At 40.1% G+C, this 19,591-nt stretch overlaps 1 protein-coding gene across 1 annotated transcript; it reads right to left on the reverse strand.

The window, feature by feature from the left end:
- Nucleotides 1-210: 210 nt before the first annotated feature.
- On the reverse strand, nt 211-17,483 carry LOC144526659 (uncharacterized). The gene is made up of 6 exons (XM_078264271.1): nt 17,229-17,483; nt 4,783-4,927; nt 4,418-4,697; nt 3,432-3,548; nt 1,978-2,021; nt 211-664 (listed from the first exon to the last, which is right to left on the reverse strand). Exons 1-4 carry the CDS (start codon nt 17,481-17,483, stop codon nt 3,542-3,544), a joined length of 687 nt encoding a protein of 228 aa, XP_078120397.1. The 3' UTR covers nt 211-664; nt 1,978-2,021; nt 3,432-3,541.
- Between the last annotated feature and the right edge of the window lie 2,108 nt (nt 17,484-19,591).

Genomic DNA, 19,591 nt, shown 5'->3' on the forward strand with positions numbered 1-19,591 from the left:
CATAACCATACTGAGAAATGCAGAGAAGATTCCTAGTCCCTCCCTGTTTAGTCTGCCAGCCAAGTTAAGCTAACGTTAGCTTGTAGAGATTGTGGGATTTCCAAAACTTAATAAATAGCACTACACTAAACCGCTTTGCTAGCTCTATCGTGTTATACCTGAGAGGGGTTTAAACACACACACACACACACACACACACACACACACACACACACACACACACACACACACACACACACACACACACACACACACACACACACGCACATATATATATTAACAATATACTACAAAAAATACTAATAATATTACATTATATTACAGCTGTTTCCATTGAAATGTTTCTGTATGTCGTCATATCTATGTAAGTCTCTCCATACCAGAGCAGGTCACATGAACTTACATTACCTAACCCTAACCCTAACCCTAACCCAGCTAAACTGTAAACTGCAGCCAGCGCACTTTATGTAGAACACCATGCTGATTACTTGTTTGAGGACTTGGCAGGTTTATCCACCTGAGCATACACACTCTCTGGCTGAGTCGTGCCTCTTGTTGTACTGGAATCCACAGATCCAGTGTGAGGCCCTACCAAGCAGTAGGTGGAGGTCGGAGAATGACCTAGAACTTCACTCTCACTCTGAGGTGAGACTGTAGGTCGGACCTGGAAAATAAACCACATACAACGTTTAGCTATTTTTTTGTTTTCCATTTTTACTTTAATTCTACTACTTCACATCTAAAACATCCAAAGTTGAGTTCATCAAACTCTCTTGGCTACGAGAGCACAACACACTGCAGCTTAAACACAAGCACGTAAAGAAAGCATCTACATCACTGTGACAGCAGCAAATTACTTTACTTGATTTATTCTAGGACTGAAAATAATGGTTTGCAAAAGCGTCGACACTGAGTGCAGATTTCACCTGAGAGTATTTCTCTCACAATATTTATTGTGTAAGAGAATGCAGAAGTTAAAACAGTTTGGTTCAGTAGGAAGTCACATGTAGCTTCCGTTAACTGGTGTGTGCTAAAAAACGGAAGAAAAGGGAGAAAAAAAATTCAGCTGTGATCATGTAGTTGATGTGATGTGCATAAAAAAACTTTGGCCTAATGTAAATGATATTGTTGCAGTATTGTCTTTTCGGGCACCAGTATGAGATCTGATATTAGTATGAAGGTTTGAGAACACAACACATTTTGGAACATGCATTAGCTGTTTTGCAAAGTAGAACACAGTTTGGTCTTTTTGTCCCCTTTCCTCAAAAATGTTACTTTTTGTTTCAAAAGGATGCAAAAACTATAATAAAACACAAGCAGCAGGAGCTGGAACAGCTGATGATGCAGAAGTTGGTGTAGCAAGGAGTGACAGGTTATATACAGTAAATAGATCACCTGTTCCAGAAAATGTATAGTAACTGGTGTGTATAGGGATAATAAATGTAATCATGAGAGGCTCCAGTTTTTTATTTTAAAAGAGGTTTCTTAACTTTACCATTATCATCAAACTGGTCGCAATTATGGAAATTGTGTTCCTCAGTGTTAGAAAAATTGTGATTTACATTTTTCTGTCTTGTTAATATTAAAACCGTTTGCATGGAATGCCATATTATGCTGATGGCACTCTAACAAGATACCATGGAGCCATTGACTATCTTTGTCTGGAGCCTGAGGCCAGAACATGCACTCCCTGACCAGATAGAGGAGACGACATCGACTCTGACCAGATAAAGAAGGCTACATCGACTCTGTATTATGACTGAATTTCACTTATAAATAAGCTGATGCAGAGGGCTTCTCCTTAGTCATATTTTTCTGTGCTTTGCTGTAAGCGCTGCAAATTGACTCTACTTGCAAGTAAACTAACTTTATGACATTGTTAGTGTTTCTGTCCATCTCTTGATAAATAATTCTTTTAACACCCAGTGTGTCAGGCAAATTCGGGAAAGTGATTTTTTTTTTAAACTTGACGCTTACCTGAGGAACTTCATATACTGTATTCTCCACGCTCTCTCTTTTATCTGCAGGCAGTCATAAACAAAAAACATGTTGATTTGCTATATTTTTTCCTTTTTTCAGCTTTACCTTAACTACTTTACATTTAGGCTACATTTAGCCTACATGACATGAGCTGCAGCAACACTGAGTCCAGATTTTTTGAGTTAGGACGTTTTCACACCGACAGCCTTTAGTTCGGTTTAATCGAGAATAGAGTTTGTTTGCCCCGCTGGTTCAGTTCGTTTGGGCAGGTGAGAACGTGGCAATCAAACTCTGGTGTGCATCAAAAGCGGACCAAACAAGAGTACCGAGACCTGCTTCAAGAGGTGGTCTCGGTACGCTTTCATTCGAACTCTGGAGCGGTTCATTTGTGGTGAGAACGTGATCTGTACTTGAACCGCACCAACTATATATACTCCGCAAGTCTGAGCTAATGTCTCCTGTAGTCAGGTGTGTTTAGCAATCTGCGATGCAGAAGAGCAGCAAACTGTAGCAGCTTGCAGTGTTTCTATTACAGAAATAGACTGTAGTCAAGCTTCCCGTCCGTCACTTGTATCTCCGTGGTCAAACCATGGATGTATTAAGAGAACCAGCTGCCGCTAAAATTGGAGACAGACACCGGCAGAGCAGAGCGAAGTCTCGGTGACCAGAGCAGACGTAGTCACGTCGCTTGGGAAACAATGTCTGATAATTTTAATGAAATGAGCTGGTTTGACCACTAGACCAGAACACCTGTATTTACTTTCTTGTTCCCGCCTCCAGACATATCCGACCAATAAAAGGGCTGGACGTTCTTGCCTGATTTGTAATGACGCATTTTGGTAAGCTTGGATTTTTCCAGGTGTCAAACCAAACCAAACCAAACCGACCGAGGGCAAATCGCTCCAAGTTTACTACTCACCAACTGATTTGGACCAAAGCAAACGAACTACAGGTGTGAAAACGCCCTAAATGTCTCTATCTTCACACAGCAGCACACTTTAAAGCCTCTCTGTGTAGGATTTGGTATGTTGTGATGTTGGCAAACTACTAGAGCTTGTGTTATAAAGTCAAATGTGCTTTGGCAAACAGCAATGCTTGCTGGGATCTAACCAGGGGATGCTAAGAAGGAATGGACTAAAGCATGAAGAATTCACAATGATGATTTTCTCTTTTTTGTCTACAGTAAAATAGAATGATATGAAAGATGCAATAATCACATATAAATCATAAGTCCCCATATAGGGACTTGATGTTACACAGAGCTTTGGCACAACATTGGCTATGATAAACATTTGTGGATTCCCATCCACACTGTATACTGTATGAAAGGTTACCTAATAACAGAAGTGGGTTTACAGGTATGGCTGATGATGAACTTTGCTACAACACTGAAATCCCATGTACAGGTAACATATATATCTTTGTTAATTAAAATGCATGCTTGGACTTACATTGTCCTCTCTTTTGATGATAACAAAATGCTGCTGCTACTACAACACATATGAAGACACAGAAACCTATGCCAATACCAGCAGCCACAGAGATGGCATTGGTGGAAGGTTCAGGAACTGTAAAAAAGAAAAAAGAAGCCAGGTAAGAAAAGTAGGCCTGGTTTAAGCCATGCAGCTTAATTGAGAGTGTGTCACGGTTGCTTTTGACGGACTGCAGTTTGAATTAAACAAATTCATTGGTAATAGATCTCAACTGTAAGAAATCATTTAGTTTGTTTCATTAAACCCTAATGGGTGGAACTAAACTGTCACAAACTGTTCACTTTAAACCTACCAACCTTCCAAAGGTCACTGAATGATCTCATTTAAACACCACCTGCCTCTTAGTTTTATAACACCAACCTGGTAGAGCTAGTTCTGGCAGTCAAAATGTTTAAATTCCACTGACCTATTTCTTTATCACCTACTTTATATTAACACTTGATGCTAGTTGATAGATAATGCTTATATGGTTTTGTTTTTTTGCTAGGTTTCACTGAAATATGTGTTTATTTAAAAGAAATATGTAAAAACTACATTTTATATCCCTCTCCCCCACAGACACAAGTTTATGTGTTCCATGTCCAAGAAAACGCTGTTCACAGCAGCTTACAGTAAAAGAGATGAGGACAACATATCGTCTAGAGGTTTTGCATTGCAAATGGTGCTTTTAAAATACCATACCCAATATGGTTTAACTCAATAATTAATTTCTGCCACCAGAACAACTCTTCATTGAGAAATGCTAAAATCCTACAGCCTACGCACCCCTTGAAAAATACATTGGTTTAACCTAAATAAACCTAATTCATGTCTCGTACCAAGGTAGAAATAAAAAATGTATTAACTTGGACATATAAAATGATACTTATAAAAGCTTAAATGCTCTAAGTCTAACCAAACTGTGCATTGTTATCAGCTGTTTGTGGTTTGTCTCTCAGTCTTACCAGCATGTCGGCAGACATTTTTCAATTGTTTTCATGTCCTTTTTCCAGCTGACCTGGTTGCTATGGTTACATATGATGGAGCCATTGGACACGTGGACATGGAGCTCAGCAGAGGGTGTGACCTGTGGTCTCTCTCCTCCCTCCTGACTGCAGGTGTGGGTGTCACATCTAAAGGTGCTGTTAATGTGAGAGTCCTGTGCTCTGCAGCTCACTGTCAGGTTACACCAGTCTGAGCTGCTGGACACAGAGTCCACTGACAGTTTAACTGGAGACACTGGATCTGAGGGGGGAGAGGCAGGTGGAGAGGTTTTAGAAACATGGCAGCAGAAACTCTCCATCAGTGTTGAGATTGTTAATAAACTCACCTTGGACTGTGATCTTGTATCCAGTTATTTGTTGTTCTGTATCCTCAGACACTACTGCAGTATAAACTGGAGTATGTCTCAAGCAACTTAATCCTTCCAGAGTAATTATCAGAGATTTTTGGTTCTTTATCAGGTAAAAATCGTACTAAATTAACTGTTTTATTGAATCTCCAGGTAACAGTATCTTCTTTAGCAACATTAGCTATTGTGACATTCAGAAGCACATCCTCTCCCTTCTGCACAAACACAGGAGTCTCAGCACTGGGCTCTGTAAAACAGTAGACACACCATACAATCAAAATCACACACAGTATATTGTTCTTTGGTCAATACTAAATGTTACTGGGTTACTGCTATATTTCTTACATATTGGATCATTAGTTTAACATTATGAATTAACTTCAGCAAATGTCTCTAAAGATGCCTTGTATCAGATATGTCTCTTGACTCAGCTTGCCTCAGCATAGAAGACTTGGCTAAACTAAGCCCACTGAGAGTAAAGTCTTGATTTTTATTTTTAACATGAAAAAGTCTTTCCCTTCTGCCTCTTCTGAAAATTAGGGAACTTTTTTCACCTTGTCCTCTTTCTCTCTCCGCTCTTACCCACATTATTGTTCCCCAGCTTGTACAGAGGTGACAGACAGACTATTAGACAGTCAGTGGCTATAACCACAGAATGAGGTTGTTACACTACGGGAGGAGTAAAGTTTACACATGCATCTTGGAAAGACGGACATGTTTTCAACATTTGTTAAGGGACTGTTTGTTATTTATTTCAGGGGCCACCGGAGGAGTTTTGGGATGTTTAGTCAAAATAGACCTGACCCTCCCTTCACCAGCAATACATCTTGAATGACCCTCCAAAATGATTTGGAAAAGAGGGATGACCCTCCCCAACTATTTATTAATGCTTTCTATACTGGTCTGCACTTGGCAAAGACATACAGGTAGCCATCGTATTTTTACATATGTGACTAAACCTCTGCATTCTCATCTTACGCATCACACTCCTCTGTTATGGTGTGGTGGCCATTTGAGTAGATTTACTCACTAACATTGTTGTGGAAACACAATTATACAGTGGCCGACAGAGGCAAACGCCCTGCAACTTAAGAAAACACACACAAATAGACAAAACACAAGCAAATTAAGAAAACAACTTCATTAATTTGACAACACATGCGCAGCATTCAGCAAACGCGCTGCAAACACACACCAACACACCAAAGTACAAAGACATAGCGGACCAGACGTGAGCTTTTATTTTGAAAAGCCAAAGCTCGGGACGGCACCAGCCGGGAGGGCATGAAACGGGAGCATAGACTATATATTATTAATACATTATGTTATTAATAATAATAATAATATTAATTTAATATACAGTCTATGGAGTTCTCCAGGCTGCAGCCATACCCGACTCTAATAAAAAGACTCTAATTTGCTTGTGTTTTGTCTATTTGCGTGTGTTTTCTTAACTTGCAGGGCGTGGATGTTATCCACTGTAAAGTTGAATATGTATTAAAATGTAAAGCAGAAATTTAAAAAAAGAACTAGAACAGACTTAAAGAGAGTGTACCTCCACCATAGAGTTTAGATTCTCTGCCCGAGCCCGAACCGGACCTGACGGTCGGGCCGATATTTTCCGCCGCTATCCCTTGATCAAGCATTTGTGTTTTTTTAATCATTACTTTATTAGCCTTATTCGGTGGGGAGAACGCTATGCCTCGCTATGGGTCGACTTTTTTTTTTACGTTTCTCATTCGGATCCATTTGCGATCCATTCCATTCTGAATAAACAAACAGCGGAGTTTACATGCTTCGTCCTTGTTGCATCACGAGATCACAAGATAATTCTAAACAGATTTCGGCCCACGTATTAAAAAATTGTCGGGTTTAAATCGGGCTCAGGCTCATAATTACAGTTAATGTGTCGGGCCAGGCCGGGCTCGGACGCAACGTGCACGGGCTCGGATAGGGTTGGGCTTGATTTTTTGGGCCTGATCTAAGCTCTACTCCACCAAGGACACACAATCCTATAAATGTGTTACTTAAATAACACAAAGTGTTTACAGTTTATCTAAATGTGTGTCTGAATCCACATCTACATCAGAATGCAGATACAATTGAAATACAGAAATAAAATTGTTGACTGTTGATAAGCTGTCATTCTGTCTCAGCATAGAGATTAGGGCCTTGTACAAGAATGAACACATTTCAGTTAAATGTATCCCTGTATTGTACTTTCTCTTAAATAAATCAGAGAGAAACACAATCGTTTTGGGACCCATGGGTAAAGAATGGGGTAATAACTGTATATCTGATAGAGATGGAAAGTATCGAAATAAATGTACTCACGTTACTGTATTGAGTAGTTTTGTTGTGTATTTTGTATTTTCAAGTAGTTTTTAAAATCAGTAATTTAAAATGTACTTGATTACGTTTTGAGTGAAGTATTGTATTTCGCTACATTACAAATCCCATCCGTTACTGAGTAAAAAAAAAACAAAGGAAGAAAAAAAATCGCGCCTGGAACCACTAATAGAGCATCAGCGTCAGTTCTGTCAGGCCAAGTAGTCAAGACGCTGCTAACCGCTATTGGCCAACAACAGGTGCAGTAGCGCATCGGCTGGTCAACTTCCCTCGCTACTAATGGCTACACCCAAACAGGGCGCCCTACCTAAAGCTGCTTCTAACTGCTTGCTGCTCGCATCTATGCAACCCACCTCCTCCCCTGCTCCACCTTGTCGTGTATAACGTGGCATTTGCGTCTATGTCATCGTTGCTGCTCTGTTCATATGGCTCTATCTATATCTATATAATACCTAGCTAGACTGGAAACAAAACAACAGACACACTTGGCCAAAGAGTAGTACATACCTGCAAACTAGTCGCTTTTTGGCGAAAATCGCCGTTTGAGTGGGAAAATGTCATTCACGTAACTCATGTAGATCCTAAAAGTTTTTATTTGGGGGTCCGAGACCTGGTGCTAATACGGCACCGGTGCCTTAACGACCGTTATCTACCGGACCGAATAGCAACGCGGATTTCGGTGCCTTATTTAGGTGCCACTTAAATGCCTGCACTTCTCTCTGATGCTCCGAAAACGGACGTTAGAGGGAACTGAAACATCGTCGCACGGGACGCTAGTCAACACTCATCTTAGCAGCAGCTAACGTTAGCCTACCGTTAGCTAGCAGCTGTAGTAAACACGGTTAAAATGCTGACAGCTAAAGGGTGTAAAGTGACTGTATTTCACTGGAGAGGATTCTAACACCAGACTGTAGCTGCCGTTGTCTGAAAAACAGATTCAGCCTCACCTCGCCAGCCTCGTGGTGCATTCAAAGTTATTGTAAAATACCCTTTTCACATCCAGTGGTTGTTTTCGCCATTTTGTGCTCTTTTTTTTTTTTTAGACCAACTTTTTATTGTTTTATATTTTTGAACATACAGAACAGACAAATACAATTGAACAAGGTGCTTGTTTTTTTAAATATATATATATATATATACAAAAATCTTTCTGTTCAGGCACCGTTTTAAAAGTATCGTATCATGTTGATAAGAGCATTAAAATGAGAAAAAATAATGGGACAAAAAGAAATCAAGGGACATTTAGAATAGAGAAAAATGTGCGATTAATTGCGAGTTAACTATGACATTAATGCGATTAATCACAATTAAATATTGTAATCGTTTGACAGCACTACTATCTATATATTGGTCTTTTATTGGACTTTTAGTCTAAGTTAACACAGGTTAACATATGAACGAAATATACGCCCATGTTAACTGGTGATATCACAATTTAACATGGGCAAATGCAAGCCTCGAAACAGTGAAGTAGGTTCATCTTTGCCTCACATACCAAAACCTAACAAACTGGCATGACCACACTTCATTCCATTTTGGGGGTAAAAATGAAACACGTCAGTCATGCGCAAACATGATCATTTATCATTGTTATTGTGGGCCACCTGTTCCATCAATCCTGCTTTCAAGTTTCCGCTCATTAGACAACAAACTGGACTACATCCAACTTCAACGAAACTCCCAACGTGAGTTCAGAGACTGCTGTGTTTTTGTTGTTGTGGAAACATGGCTCAGCTGCTGGTCTCTGTTGCAGCCAATCTGTACCAATGTATCCCAGTGGTCTACATGTGCGGTAGTTTGAATGCACATAATGTTGTAAAAGTTTTCTGCTGTAAAGACCGTAGACAGTATGGAAAAGACGGAGCCTGTTTAGCGATGATTCAAGATGGCTGACGCTCGTTTTGCAAAAGTTGCTAAGCCAATATTAAGCAAAATAGTAATAATAACAATAATGGCAATACAATATCAAATATCAATAATAAAAAAATAAACAAATACCATAAAAATACAAATCATAACTCTAAGAATTAATTAATTATTTAAGTGTAAGATCAACAGATACTGTAAGTCTTGAGACCCCTCTTGAAGGATCCAAAACTATCACATGAACGTCTGTCTGCAGGGAATGTGTCTGACCAATCACGGTGGGTGTGGGCCGCCTGGGCCAAAAATGCCAGGGCCGATATTTTGTCCCAGCCCAGCCCTGGGTCTAGACCACACTCTATAATATACAAAGACCCAACAATTCCAGTAATTCCCCCAAGAGCAAGCATTTTAGTACGACAGTGGCAAGGAAAAACTCCCTTTTAAAAAGAAACCTTGGTGGTGAGAAAAACTTCCTTTAAGGGATAAACCTCGGACAGACCCAGGCTCTTGGTAGGTGTTGTCTGACGGTGCTGGTTGGGGGTGTGATGAACAGTGGCAATAATAGTCACAATAAAGATAATGGAACAGTGACTAGAAATGGTAGTTGTAGTAGTTTATGGCATAGCAGGGCACTGCAGGGCATTGCAGCATTCTGGATCACCTGGAGAGTCTTAAGGGTTTTATTTGAGCCTCCTTATAGTAAGGAATTACAATAGTCCAGCCTGAAAGTAACAAATGCATGTGTGGCGCCAGGTTTTGAGGTTAATATGTTAATATTGAATATATGCTATCCATACAATTTAGAACAGTTTAGTTGCTCGCGTACTCATTATTTTTGTTATTTTAAGATGCATGTAGTTACAGCAAGAAAGACTGTCTAGCGGTGTTTAAGTCAGTTGCACTCCTCGCCACTAGGAGGCGACATTGACCAGTAAATGGCAGAGTGAACTCTAGGGCGCAGAAGCAACGTGAGTTTAGTTTTGAAGAAGCGTCTGTTAATGTCAGCATGCTTGTGGAAACTACAGTGCAACTTATATTGTCTTTCTTCTGTTAATTACAGAGTTTTTTTTAAAATTAAAATATGTGGCAACAGATTCATCCTTCTGTCGTCAATCTGCATCTGCTACACATGGACTAGTTTTTCAGCATTGTGTTGAGACAGGATGTTCCTAATTGTGGAAATGTTACAAAGGTGAAAAAAGGCTGTTCTTGAGGTTTGTTTTAAGTGGACGTTAAAGGATATATCCTGATCAAAAATAACTCACTAACTAACTAGAGTTCTGACAGTAGTGCTGGAGGCCAGGGCAATACCATCCAGGGTATCTATATCTTTAGATAATGAGGTTCGGAGGTGTTTGAGGCCCAGCACAATAACTTCAGTTTTGTCTGAGTTTAAACATCAGAAAATTGTAGGTCATCCATGATTTTATATATTTGATGCATGCTTGGAGTTTAGTTAACTGACTGGTTTCGTCTGGCTTAATTGAATTGGGTGTCATCCCCATAACAATGATAGTTTATTGAGTGTTTCCTAATAATATTGCCTAGAGGAAGCATATATAAGGTGAATAGAATTGGTCCAAGCACTGAGCTTTGTGGAACGTAGGTTAACTTTTTTGATGAATCTACATTGTGAAGCAACACTTGGAAATAGTGATATTTAAAAAAAATATATGTCTCTACAGCCTTGTAATTTAGTGTATTTTTTTAGTAGTATTTTTAGTAGTATATAAGTCTGCAATAGCACCCTATTCTCTAACAGGGCGCTATTGCAGACTTATATACTAAGGTTTTGATTACATTTTTCGTGAAGTAAAGTGGGCTTGTCTAAGGCATGAAACTCCAGGGTTGAAAATGAGTCCCACTCCGGCCTTGATCTAGGCTGCCTACCAGGCGCCAAGTCTTTCTGTAGGCGAGAACGAGATGGAGGTCGATCAGTCGAGCGACGACGGTTCAGACTGTTTCAGTCCTATTTTCACTACATGGGAGAGATCCTCCCCGCAGCTACAGTTTTGTTTTATGTAACTAAGTAACTTTTACTTAAAGTACATTTTAAATGAACTACTTATTACTTTTACTTGAGTAATTTTTCAGATAGGTATTTTCACTTGTACTTGAGTAATATTAACCAAGTATTGGTACTTTTACTTGAGGTCAATATGTTAGTACTTTTTCCACCTCTGATATCTGAATATATATCAATTCATTTGACATGCTATTAGGATTGCTTTTGAAATAATTGACTAAGAGCATATTACAGAGAATTATACAGAGATTTGTATACATTTCTCAATACTAAATACTTCAAAATTGAGTTCCAATAAAACATTACATTTCATACTTCTATACTGCTGAAATAGTGTTAGAGCAACTTTGACAACTTTGACTTGAAAACTGACTAAGTCCATCAACAACAGGGACTATAAATAAAATAAAGTTCTTACCTTGTGCTTCACATGAATGCAGCAGAGAAACGGCACAGAGAAGTACAACCAGCTCCATTTTGCTAAATGTACCATATGAGGAAGTGGTAAGGCTATTTATGAACTGAGCTCTGCGTGCATCTTCTCAAAAATGTCTCTGGACAATCCACTGAGAAGAGTTTTAACTTGAATTGTTTCTATAAAATAAATAGTCCCATTTCATCAATTCTCCAATTTAACTTATTACTCTATTATTTGAGCAACTCAAATGAAACCAGTACATATAGAGCCTGGTGTGTACTGTACTGCACTGGGTGTGGCTTAGCCTTAGCTCCCATCAATCTAATCTACTCTACTTCCTCTACTCTACTACCCGCCTGTACAATCAAATATATATAATATCAAATATGGCCTTTAATAACTCATAATAATCTTCATTAAAACATTTTTAGAGAGAGTTGTCTAATTTGATCTCTCATCTGCACTTTAAACACTATTAACAGCAGAGCTTAATGTGAAAATGTTACAAATACCAGATGAAAAAAAAAGTTCAATTTCCAACATTCATATCCATCATTCTCATCCTTGCTTCATCATTGTCACACTTCACCATCACATATAGAATCATTATCAGTGACTTACTACATCACGTTCCCATTCTCAGCATTCATCTCTGGTGGTCCTCCCTGTATTCCTGTCGTCTAGACTGGAAATAAAAGGGGCTTGGACAAAATGTTTGTTGTTTAATTTGACAATGTTAGTAACTCTAAAAACACATGGACATGCAGAAGGCTCCTACTTTACACAGAAAGGACAGCTTCTTTGATGTTTACAGTAACATTTGCAACCCACAATAACCTGATGGGCATTTATATGTATGTATGATCAGAAGACATGATCTCATTTGCCTGGAGTGGTGTGATGAACTCTCCCTTGGCCTACTGAGTACATTTGAGTGAAGGTATGAGTAATTTAAAGCAGTAAGTCTGGTATGATCACTACCTGAGCTAAATGTTATCACACACTGCTTTTAAACTTGTCATTAATGTAATCTTCTGTCTGAATTGTTGGTTGTCAACTGCTGTTTTGCCTTACTTTAGTTGTTTGGATTTTAATCATTTTAGTACATCTTTGTTAGTGCCCCAGGACACTCTCCCTGTTTAGTTTGCTTGTATTTTAGGTTATCAACTGGTTTATTGTGTTCTTTATTTTGTTATTTTGCTTTGCAGTGGCGCTAGTAGCTAGCTTGTGGTGGAGACTAGGCACGTTAGTGTGGTTCCCTTCACAGATTGTAGTGGTAATGGCACGGTGACACGATTTGCAATTGTAATTGTAATAAAATCTTTTCTACCATTCCTATTGCAATTTGATTTAAACCTCATTTCTAACCATCCCTTTTATAGGCACTTCGGTCATAAATTATCCATTAATAAATTAATATTTCTTTTGTAACCACGTCTCTCACTTACTTCAGTTAGTGAACCTGTTTAGCCTTTTGTATAACTGGGGTGCTTGTTGAAGTAGAAATAAAGCTATCTTGGGGTGAGAGTCCCCAGGTGGCGTTGTTAGACTCAGGTGGTGGCTCCTCCCCTAGCACCACCCGCCTTGCCACACTAACATGACTACTCAACACTACTTTTTAGTTTCTAGGTTTTCAGCAGTGATAAATCTGTTATGGTCAGGCTGCAGGCATCAGACAGCTTTTCCGAACTAGCGTCCGTGGCTAAGCGAACTTCTGATAGGGTGGGCCAACCCGTTCAAAAGCATCATGGGAAAGCTAAAACTGCTTTAGCATCACAGCTAACGACAATAAAAGGACCGAAAATGAATAAGATATGGACAAAAGACTACCAAATTAGATCTAAGAATATGTATTTATTGCACAAATTCCTCTGAAAGAAATGAGTTCTAGGAAAAGAAGCGCAGACTGTGGACCGGTCTTTTACACTTCTCTGCATTCTGAATAAACCAAGGGGGTAAGCTTCTCCTTGGACCACGAACCTCCTATGGCGCCATTTTGATGCTACAAAGCCATCACCTACCGTTAGCATTCCATTGACTGCCATTCATTTTGGCGCCACTTTGACAGCGGATAACTAAACATCTGAAGCGTTTAAAGACTATTTGTCCATTGTTTATTTCTATAGCAACACAATGTATAAAAGGCTCCGTTACCTTGTAGTTGGCAATAATTAGCCTGTGCCTATATGTTATCTCCTTACATATACCTACGCTCTGTCTCTGCAATATTCAGAATGATTGAGATTTCTTTTGGCACAGCTACCAGAAGACTTACAACTTTCAGACACGTTGCTCACGGCACATTTACGTCGTCTCTCTCTCAGTTGGAGGCTGCGCAGTAACGCTCAGCCATCACCGGAAAAGTGCTTCTAATGGCCTTCACTGGTCTCCGGCCAGAGCAACGGGATCTGTTGGATCTATCTATCGTGTGGGGGGGGTTTGTGTGGAAGAAAATCTTTTTTGCTTGCCAATTACATTGAATCAAGAAAGCCAACCACTTTTTTTTTTTTATAATTTAAATTCATAACATTTTTGGGGGGTTAAACTGGCCACTTTTGATTGTTAACCCCCATCCCCCAAATTCTACATTTGTGCATAATTGTAGACCAACTCAACTGGCAGATTGGGGAGGGGAGTGATAGTGGTCATGTAATATGGATTTATTTATAATATTCTGAAATTAGTGTTCATAAACAAATGTATGGTCTTTCAACAATTTCAAGTGAATAATATAACCATTTACAGAAAATATTGTTAAAGCTTGTCATGTGGTGCCCCCCCACTGGTTGTGAATGGTTGGTACCCCTGGGCACTGGCCCAAGTGCCCTTATGGATAATTCGGGCATGCATACGAGAAGTCGCAGTACGCAAGAAAAAGTGCAGGTACGCTTAAGAGTAAAATGTAGAAGTGCCAGTACTGAGTACCGGCCCACTTTGAGCACTGATAAATATAAACAAAAAAAGGAGAGAAGTAAGCAACATATACATCATTTACACATCATAGCGTACACACACTTTATAAATTCAGGGACCTGATGCCCAGGGAAAGAAACAGTTTTTGGGTCTATTAGTCTTGCTCTTGTGTACCTCCTGCCAGAGGGCAAGAGTTTGAACAGGTGCTGTCCTGGGTGTGAGGTTGGCAGTGATTGCCCTAGCTCTCCTGAGACGAGGGTAGGGGACTGCCAGTGATACGTTGTGCTGTCTTTATGACCCTCTGCAGGTTCTTTCTGTCCGCCAGTTGGCATACCAAGCTGTAATGCCGTATGTCAGGACGCTCTCGATGGTGCTGCGGTAAAAGGCCACTAACATTTTCTCCTCCAGATGGTTCCTTCTACATATCCTTAAGGCACTGACACACCAACCCGAAAATCGGCCGTTGGACGTCGTCGGACAGTCTGGCGAGGTCGGTGACTCGAGTCTGTTCGGTGGCCGACCTGACTTGTTGAATCGGCCAGTGGGATTGGGATCTGATTGGTGGAGTGCTAGCCCTTGACTAGCGAATCAGTGCACAAGAAAACCAGAGAGCTGACAACGCCAGTATCTTCTTATTACTAGCCATCGTATTTTCTTCCGTCAGCGAGTAATGACGACAACAATCCTTGACTACTATCAACACTCTCTGATGAAAACAATGACTGACGACAGCGTGCTCTGTGTTTACTAGGTTGAGAGAGATGTTCCGTCATTTCTAGTTTTAATTTTTTGGGCGACAATACAGATTAGCCACGCCTGCTGTTATGGAGACGTATTACATCTTGCGCACGCGCAGATCGTACGCTCGTCGGCATCGCTTCAGTGTGTTCTGAGGCACTTTTGACCAACTCGGGGAGACGGGAGCCGACTGATCAGTCCGACTGCCTTTTCTGCTGGTCGGCCGTCAGGTTGGTGTGGCAGAGCCTTTAGGAAGTGGAGTCGCTGTCGCGCCTTTTCTACCACCGCGGACGTGTTGACAGTACAGGAAATTGCAGCCAGCGCAGTATATGTGTAATACCATGCTGATTACTTGTTTAAGGACCTGGCAGGTTTATCCACCTGAGCATACAGACCCTCTGGCAGAGTCTTGCCTCTTGTCGTACTGGAATCCACAGATCGAGTGAGAGGCTCAATGTAAATGATATTGTTGCAGTATTGTCTTTTCGGGCACCAGTATGAGATCTGATATTAGTATGAAGGTTTGAGAACACCACATTTTGGAACATGCATTAGCTGTTTTGCAAAGTAAAACACAGTTTGGTCTTTTCGTCCCCTTTCCTCAAAAATAACTTGTTTCAAAAGGATGCAAAAACTACAATAAAACACAAGCAAACATGTACGCAGCATGAAGAAACACATTGCAGTTTAAGTAGACTACTTGCCAGACCTTTGCAGCAGCAGGTTTGCACAGATAGATTGTGGTGCGTCTGGAAGTTTACCAGGTCCAAAGCATTGAACAGGCACAAGTAGGAGCAAGCAGCAGGAGCTGGAACAGCTGATGATGCAGAAGTTGGTGTAGCAAGGAGTGACAGGTTATATACAGTAAATAGATCACCTGTTCAGGAAAATGTATAGTAATTGGTGTGCATAGGGATAATAAATGTAATCATGAGAGGCTCCAGTTTTTGATTTAAAAAAAAACCTTTCTTAACTTTGCCATTATCCTCAAACTGGTCACAATTTTTTAAATGGTGTTCCTCAGTGTGTCAGGTAAATTCGGGAAAGTGATTTTTTTTCTTTTTTTTCTTCTTCTTATTTGACACTTACCCGAGGAACTTCATATACTGTATTCTCCATGCTCTCTCTTTTATCTGCAGGCAGTCATAAAAAAAACATGATTTGCTATAATTTTCCTTTTTTCAGCTTTACCTTAACTACTTTACATTTACATGAATTGAGCTGCAGCTACATTGAGTCCAGATTTAGTGTCTAAATTTCTCCATCTTCACACAGCAGCACACTTTAAAGCCTCTCTGTGTAGGATTTGGTATGTTGTGATGTTGGCGAACTCCTAGAGCTTGTGTTATAAAGTCAAATGTGCTTTGGCAAACAGCAATGCTTGCTGGGATCTAACCAGGGGATGCTAAGAATGAATGGACTAAAGCATGAAGAATTCACAATGATGAGTCTACAGTAAACACTGGTAATAGAATGATCTGAAAGATGCAATAATCACATATAAATCTACATATAGGGACTTGATGTTACACAGAGCTTTGGCACAACATTGGCTATGATAAACATTTGTGGATTCCCATCCACACTGTATACTGTATGAAAGGTTACCTAATAACAGAAGTGGGTTTACAGGTATGGCTGATGATGAACTTTGCTACAACACTGAAATCCCATGTACAGGTAACATATATATCTTTGTTAATTAAAATGCATGCTTACATTGTCCTCTCTTTTGATGATAACGAAATGCTGCTGCTGCAACACATAGCAAGACGAGAGAGATACCTATGCCAATACCAGCAGCCACAGGGATGGCATTGGTGGAAGGTTCAGGAACTGTAAAAAAGAAAAAAGAAGCCAGGTAAGAAAAGTAGGCCTGGTTTAAGCCATGCAGCTTAATTGAGAGTGTGTCACTGTTGCTTTTGACGGACTGCAGTTTGAATTAAACAAATTCATTGGTAATAGATCTCAACTGTAAGAAATCATTTAGTTTGTTTCATCTAACTGTAACCAAACTGTACAATATTATCAGCTGTTTGTGGTTTGTCTCTCAGTCTTACCAGCATGTCCGGGGCAGACATTTTTTATTGTTTTCATGTCCTTTTTCCAGCTGACCTGGTTGCTATAGTTACAGATGATGGAGCCATTGGATAGGTAGACATGGAGATCAGCAGCAGAGGGTGTGACCTGTGGTCTCTCTCCTTCCTCCTGACTGCAGGTGTGGTTGAGACATCTAAAGGTGCTGTTAATGTGAGAGTTCTGTGCTCTGCAGCTCACTGTCAGGTTACACCAGTCTGAGCTGCTGGACACAGAGTCCACTGACTTAACTGGAGACACTGGATCTGAGGGGGGAGAAGCTTTTAGAAACATGACAGCAGTTAAACTCTCCATCAGTGTCTGATTAATCACAAACCTACCTTGGACTGTGATTTTGTATTCAGCTTTTTCTGTTGGATTCCTAAACACTTGTACAGTGTAATTCCATTGTCTGCCTTTTATATTTCTTTAGTAAGTAATTTAGAGTAATTTTTTTTACAGAAAACTCAATCCTTCCAGTGTAAACAGAAGAGACTTCTGGTGAGTTATTAGGTGAAAATGATACTACAAGGACGTTTCATTGAAGTTCCATGAAACAAATTTCTCAGGACCATCGGATTTCTTGACATTCAGAAGCACAGTAGACACACCATACAATCAAAATCACAGTACGGTTATTCAGTCAATACTGAATTTGGGAAAGCTGAGTAATTAATTCATACTTTAGTAGGCTAACCACAATGGCGGAAGGTAGTTTTGAAGATGATATGGCCGAAGGGGATTTTGAAGATCTGGTGCGCGAATCCGATGCTCGTGGCTACCTGTACGAGCCGCAATACAGCGAAGAACAGTTGCGGATGATGGAGGAACAAGAGGCGGCCGTAGCAGCTGCTGCAGTAGAATGTAAAATGTTTGTTTGGCAAAGACTTTTTCAGCAGCAACCTTACAATTATGTGCATTCAAACTACCGCACACGTGTACCACCGGTATACATTGGTACAGATCGGAGAATATGCAGGAAACTTTATTACGGACGGAATACTCAACACTACGCAAGCTTCGCCTGCTAGCAGACCGCTAGCCGGGGAAGGGGACATCGAAAGCGGTGTGTGAGAAAGGAGCGAGGGCAGGAGTCCGAGCTAGATGAAAAGCTAATGCTAGCCAGCCACCTGTCCCATCCATCCTGCTTGCAAATGTCCGCTCATTAGACAACAGACTGGACTACATCCAACTTCAACGAAACTCCCAACGCGAGTTCAGAGACTGCTGTCTTTTTGTTTTTGTGGAAACATGGCTGAACAACACTGTACCGGACTCCACTATCCAGCTACCAGAACTGCTAGCCTTCCTACTGTAGGGTAAGTCTCGTGGAGGTGGGCTGTGCATATACTGCATGTTAACACGGACTGGTGCAGAAAAGCGGTGCTTGTATCCAACTACTGCTCACCGCTGGTGGAGTTTGTGACTGTTAAATGGCGACCATTCTACATTCCACACAAATTCACAGCGGTGTTTACATCCCACCAAGCACTAATGCTACCAATGCGTTAGCTGAACTTTACGGAGCTATAAGTGAGCTCCAAAGCGCACATCCGGATGGACTATTTATTCTTGCTGGTGATTTCAACCACGCAAATCTCAAGAAAGTTCTTATGTTCTACCTTCACCTCACGGTGAATAGTAATTGCACTTTATGTATAGTCTATAATGTTTGTGCACTAAATGTAGCCTGTCTTGTTGCCGTTTTTATATAATGTCATCTTTATATTTTAAATATTTTACAGTGTATATGGTTGAAATGACAATAAATCCCACTTGACTTGACTTGACTGCACTCTGAAACCAGTAGGTGTGGCTTGGGAGTGGCTTCGTAGGAAAGCGAAGCAAGTGCATTCTGGGAGTTCATCCACATGAGCAAAAAACACATTTTCTGACTTTTCTTAGTCTAGAAGGCACCAATTTCTAAAAGAAATTCACATTTGTACTACATAAATGACCCAATTTAAATACATATTCATCTTTCTGGTGGTGAAATATCCATTTAAACTAAAAGATAAAAGGGAAAGTGAAAGACAACGAGCAATAATGCAAGTCACACTCAGTCGGGCTTTGAACCGATGGAGACAATGGCGGGATTGTAAATGATTCAAAAACGACCCCGAATTGGCCCTTGGGTATGTTATATGTCTATTTCATTCATAAAATAACTTTACAATGCACAATGTAGTTGTACGCCATTAAATTACGTTCTTTCATTTAGCACTTCGTTTTGTCTTTTACTCCATGTTTGTGTTGGCCTACTATTTTCTTTTCCCTTGTCCCCGTGTACCTGTGTAAAGTGTCCGTAGGTTGTATGAAATGTGCTATATAATAATCTAAGTTATTATTACGTTGGTTGCTACAACAATCTCTTAATGCTTTGGCTCATGACACAGTGACAG

The sequence above is a fragment of the Sander vitreus genome, chromosome 12 (assembly GCF_031162955.1).
Source record: "Sander vitreus isolate 19-12246 chromosome 12, sanVit1, whole genome shotgun sequence".
Classification (NCBI taxonomy): domain Eukaryota; kingdom Metazoa; phylum Chordata; class Actinopteri; order Perciformes; family Percidae; genus Sander; species Sander vitreus.